The sequence below is a fragment of the Volvox carteri genome (genome assembly GCF_000143455.1).
Source record: "Volvox carteri f. nagariensis unplaced genomic scaffold VOLCAscaffold_95, whole genome shotgun sequence".
Taxonomy (NCBI): domain Eukaryota; kingdom Viridiplantae; phylum Chlorophyta; class Chlorophyceae; order Chlamydomonadales; family Volvocaceae; genus Volvox; species Volvox carteri.
Window position 1 is genome coordinate 256,164 of NW_003307638.1, and position 5,339 is coordinate 261,502.

A 5,339-nucleotide genomic window follows, 5' to 3' on the forward strand; every position below is an offset into this window, starting at 1 on the left:
GATGGAGTCCAGCAGCTCCCCAGACTCCATGGTGACCGCCTGAGCAGGGAGTATGGCGACAGGAAGCGAGTATCTCTGGTGAAGGGCAGCGGACAAGTTCGCGTCTGCTGGTGTTGCACGGTCCTGTCTCGTGAGCCTGTCCCTACCTTCCAATGCCTAGAACACAAAACGGCATCCAGCAGCAAACTCCCACTTCCCCAGTGTGCAGTATGACCGCCCACCATGGCCTCATGGTTGCTCAGCTTAGGACGTTGGCTGCACATGACCAACGCACCTGGAGCACCTGAGCAAGCAGTGGGTAGTCCACGAAGAGCGTGCCATCATCACGCGTGGTAGCAAAGCTGCCCAGCAGCACCTTGAACGCCGATGGGAGCTTGGTGGACTCCACTCCAGCCGCCGGGTCCAGCAGCTCCCACAGGAGTCGCAACTGTGACGCAGGCTGGCCCAGCACTTGCAGCACCATGCGCAGGTCCTCCAGCACCTGGGGATGACGAACAGCACCAACAACACGTTGGTGATGGACCGTCGTCTGGCTTGACCTGCCAGTACACAAAGAGTTTACTCCTTCACAGCTAGCACCCACGTTTGCTGATTTGCGGTTGCTATAAAATGTAGGCCCCACCTCGGGAATGAGCTTTTGCATCATGGTCTGCTCCACCAGCTCCTCGGCTGTGCCAGCTGTGCAGCTGTACCTCCACTCCTGGCACAGGTAGGCCAGCATGGCGACCTGCGGCGGCGACTGCCAGGCCAGGTCTTCTGTCAGTGGCCGGACCGGATCCCAGGTTTTGGCCTGGGCTTTGAGCTGCACCCAGGCGACTTGCAGTGCTTCCAGGGGCATTGTGGGGCTCAGGTTGAGTCGGCGGTGGTGCATGATCAGGGAGAAGCCGTTGGTCTGCGGCAACATGCACAGCAAAAAGGTGTTGGGCGCTGCAGTAGCTTTTTTGGGAGGGGTCGTGGCTGGGCTGTGGAGATAAGGCAGTCGGGAAGGAGCTAACGGGTCCGCCCAAAGGCGGCACGGTCCATGGAAGGGCTCTAGCTAGAGTGTTGTGTCCCAGAACTGCAATGCCAATGGCTCACCGGGGTGGCAGCGACATTGGCCCACAGCATCGCCATGGAGCTGCCTGTGACGGCCCAGGCGACCCAGTGGGGGCTGTCCACCAGGAGGACCTTGAGGATGCTGTGGGTGAGACAAGCAAGGTAACCAGGCATGCAAGGTGACAGGCAGCAAGGTAAGGCAAGGGAAACAGTGCCCATATTCAGCGAAGTCCCCTGCGCCTGCTGTGTTGGGGCTGTAAAAAGCAGATGCCTGCCGCCCTGGTGCAGTGGTAAGCGCCTGTCCCCTTAAATGCCTTCTGCCCCTTGCATGCAATGCAATGCACTGTCAGGTGCGTAACAAACACTAACCACGGCCACTCATCCTGCCCATACATGTGAACACGCGACACGTTCAGGGAAAGTAATGTGCTGACATACCGCCGCATGTGCAGCACCACCTTGACATCCAGGGTTGGGCCACGCAGCACACCGTCACCAAACACGGCCGGCCGCGCCATCAGGTAGAAGCTCTGCGCCTCGTCGACCAGCAGGAAGTTCAGACGGTCCCGTGGCAGGCGCCGCATGAAGTCCTGAATGGCGTCAGCCATGGTGCCCGCGGAGTGGTCGCTGGGCACAGGTGTGCTGGCGGCAGCATAGAGCCGCTGGTCGGCTGCACTCCGCTTGAGCTTGACGAGGAGTTCCTTCAGGAAGCCACCGCTGTCGCTGCTGCAGTCGCAGTCCAAGCAGTTCACGTGCAGGAAGTTGGGCTCCGCAAGCTCCACGCCAGCATGCTGCCAGCCGCTGCCGCCGCTGCAGTAGTAGGCGTTGGCCACAGCAGGAAGGACCTCATTAAGCAGGTAGGACTTGCCGCTCTGCACAACAGGCGCACGGTGGGCACAAGATGACAATGGTATGAAAGCAGGGGACGACGGCGTCAGTACTAACAGTAAGAAACTCGAAAAGTAGCGAGCACCTGCCTGCACTCGGGCTACTTAGCCAGGCACGACAGCCCATGACGCGCATGGGCCCCGAGCCCAAACACACACAGGTAACGTCCCCCACCATGTACACTCTGAGCGCAGGAAACCTTGCTTTCCAAGTATTCGCGAAGAACGACGGAACACTCCGTATAGTTTTGGAGTACCTAACCCCATCAGACCGTGTATCTAAGCTCCAAAAGCAGCCACCACGGTGTAGCGGGACTCCGCTGCTGCAGCATATACCCATCAGCACGCGACGTTCAAAAGCCATCTAAGGCGCCTGTTGGGTCATGCTTGAGATCCAACCACGCACGGGGTATCCCACCTTGACCTGACCGTCGACAAACAACGGCAAGATGGGTTTGCCCTTGCCATGCAAGTCCATGGCCAGGCCAAGCCAGTCCTCTAGCTCAGCTTTCTGCTTGCCTTCGGGGTCCAGGAAGAAGCTGCCGCTGCTCACACCCGGACTTGTGGCGCTAGCTGCAGCGCAGCTGGTGTCCATGGGCTCGAAGAAGTACAGGTCCGTGTTCTGCACATCTTGCCGGAGCCGCAGCTTGCAAGCGGGCGGGCCTGTACAAGAGTAGCCCGTCGTGCCCACAAGGTGCAGACACATGAAGTAACCGGCCGCTGTCGTCCAGGTGCTATGCATGCAGGACCACAAGGGATGCCGGCTTACATGAGAGGCCAGTTGCTGCACCAGTACCCAGCGACATGGCATGACAGCCCACTCCATCATTGCGTGCATACCCTTGGTGCATACCATGTCCCAGCACCCCGCCCACCACCTGCTGGTGCTGGTGAACTCCCCTGGTCTGCATCCCCTGTCACTTGGCTCCCTAGACGTTCCTTCGACCGAACCCGACCCAAACCATCATCCTGCACCCGTCTCCCATGCCGCTCCATGTCAGGGGCCGCACCCCAGACCCCAGCGGCTCCGGTCGGGATCTTTGTGCCCACTAATCCTCTCCCGTAAGAATTGAAGGTCAGTACTTACACGCAAGGCTTGAAGCTAGTTTGAGGAGGGCTTCGTGGAAAGGACAAAAAGCCTGGATGGAGGCCCCGCCTCCCATTGAATGGTACTGTTCTGATGCCCCGAGCTCACCATGCCGCACCACACAACCCCCAACAACTACCAATGTGCTGGTCCCCACCCTACAGCCTCTTGGAAGTGCTCACCAGCAGCAGCCGGCCGCGAGCCTGTAGGGGAGGAAACACGGAACCCATTGAGAATGCAGCTCGGACAAAGGTCACGACCAGCAGCAGCCGCAGCCCATGCACCCACCGTGCCATGCCCGAGCGAGCACCCCGCCCACCCACCCCAACCTGCCTACAGCTGGTGCACTCTATGGGAGCTCCCCTGGGGCGGGTGTTGGGCGGGTGCTGGGGCCAGGCCCGCCACCCGCCAGCCGCCCCTTGCCGCCTCTTACAGCTCCCAGCATGCACCCAACACGAGTGGGTGCAACCAGCTCACCCCGCAGCCCCCAGCAACGACCCACCCGCCCCACCGCACGACGGCCTCTCTGCTGCCCTTCTGATATAGAGGCCAGCACCCCGGGCAATGGCCTCCACTCCCCAGACAAAGCCCCGCTTCTTTTCTTGTTTCCGTAGCGGGGGGCAGATGAGCCTCGAATTGGCCTCACCCGTCTTAATGCCATAAGTGTTCAGCCAAACCCCAAGCGTTCCCCCTGAGGATCGGTTCCCTTCCCACGAGCGCCAGGCCTAGAGGCCCTGCAATGCAGATGGGGTCTCACCGTCAGCTGCCGTGCTCCCGGGGCCCGGCCCTGCCGCCGCGCCTGCATGACGAGAACGTCACATGTATGCAGGTCAGGATTATTGCACATCAAGCTGTATTCTGAAGAGACAGAGGCGGTGGTTGCGCAATCGGGGATTCAATCACAACATGCCGGCATGCTTCACATGGGGCTGGTGCGCTCTGAACTCAGAACTACAAATGTGCCGTTGCTCACCCTACAGCCTCTTGAAATGATCCCAGCAGCAGTGCTGTTCACGTGCTCAAACACTTCCGTACTACACCGCCGCGGGACACTAGAGCCGGAGTCTTAGGTCAGGTCAAGCCTGGGCTAGCACAACCAACTCACCGGCTCAGGCCAGCCGCCAAGGCTGCAGGACATGGGAGCAGTCGGGGGACCCATGTGACGAGTTGTTTCAAGTTTCAGGCACGAGAACCCTCCCACTCACCCAGCAACACAGAGCCTCCCGACACTTCAAGCCTTCTCAGCTCCCAGTGCATGACCTACTTTTACAGATAAGCACATCCACGAGCTTCAGCTGTTTGGCCTCTGTGCTACCGCGAATTAGCACACGTTCCAGATTCGTGGCCTTGCTCCATGCTTCTGCGGCGGCCAGCTGCCACACCTCGTCCTTATTAAATGCTTCTGAAAGATGTACAATCAGCTTGGCATCCTGGGCCTCCTGGTCCATGGCTTGCGCGCCTTGCGCCTTGCGCGCTAGGAGACACTGTAAAGTAGTGCTTTCGCAACCGATGCAAGGGCTGCTGAGCTCTGAGGTCCAGCTACTGTTTACGATCTATAGTTGTGAGCCTCATTTCTGCTGACCGCTCGTTCGTGCGTTGTGGTGTTGGGATGCGAGAGTGCTGAAGCACAACAAGGTCTGAAGGACGGCTACACGCTGTATGCTGAGGCAGGGTTTACGTTTGACCGAAGTTTAAGAGAGGTCAAGTTCTTGGGCTCAGTCCAAGAATGTGCAAATGTCGCCCGCGATGGGGACGGCGTCAGTCCCAAAAAAATTGCGGATTTCTGAACTAAGCGACCTCAAACGGTCATTGCTTCCGCTAATCCTTCCACAATGTCTGCAAAAATCTCCAACGGCGTGGACAGCGACTGCAGCGGCAGGAGCAACCGTAATGGCGGGAAGTCCACCCGCACCCGCGACTTGGAGGTAACACGCCTCAAAACGGCGAGGCATGCTTATAATCGTGAGGTTCAAATGTTCAACCTCGCGCGCAAGGCGCATCCCGATTATAAGTTGCCCGCCGAATTGAAGTTGCTAGTCAATCGCGCGCTGCGGGACAAGACCGCCGATCTTTACTGGTGTGCATTTAAAGAGCTAAAAGCTCACCGCATTTCGCTTCCTAAATTGCCGCAGAATGGCCGGAACCTCCTCGGCGAGCTCGAGGGCGCTGCGGAGATGCAGACAAAGGGCGCCCCAAGCGGCAAGACGGTCCCCAATCAGGGTAAGAACCGTAAGCGTCCAAGGGACAGCACCAGCGGCGACTCGCCCACTTTGACGGGCAGTCCGCCCCCACCATCCCATCATGTTTCTGGCAGCTAACTGGAGCGGGGG

General features: G+C 59.2%; 1 protein-coding gene across 1 annotated transcript in view; it reads right to left on the reverse strand.

Moving 5' to 3' along the window:
- Window positions 1-5,339, reverse strand: part of VOLCADRAFT_99791 (uncharacterized protein) — a gene marked incomplete at both ends in the record, with an annotated part of 10,092 nt that overhangs the window by 1,774 nt on the left and 2,979 nt on the right. Inside the window, 13 exons of the mRNA XM_002958477.1 lie at window positions 275-481; window positions 623-892; window positions 1,078-1,177; window positions 1,474-1,907; window positions 2,341-2,656; window positions 3,192-3,212; window positions 3,298-3,372; window positions 3,487-3,734; window positions 3,767-3,808; window positions 3,983-4,043; window positions 4,115-4,136; window positions 4,274-4,493; window positions 5,115-5,175. Of these exons, the coding sequence (XP_002958523.1) occupies window positions 275-481; window positions 623-892; window positions 1,078-1,177; window positions 1,474-1,907; window positions 2,341-2,656; window positions 3,192-3,212; window positions 3,298-3,372; window positions 3,487-3,734; window positions 3,767-3,808; window positions 3,983-4,043; window positions 4,115-4,136; window positions 4,274-4,493; window positions 5,115-5,175 (2,077 nt within the window). The remainder of the gene's footprint in view (window positions 1-274; window positions 482-622; window positions 893-1,077; window positions 1,178-1,473; window positions 1,908-2,340; window positions 2,657-3,191; window positions 3,213-3,297; window positions 3,373-3,486; window positions 3,735-3,766; window positions 3,809-3,982; window positions 4,044-4,114; window positions 4,137-4,273; window positions 4,494-5,114; window positions 5,176-5,339) is intronic.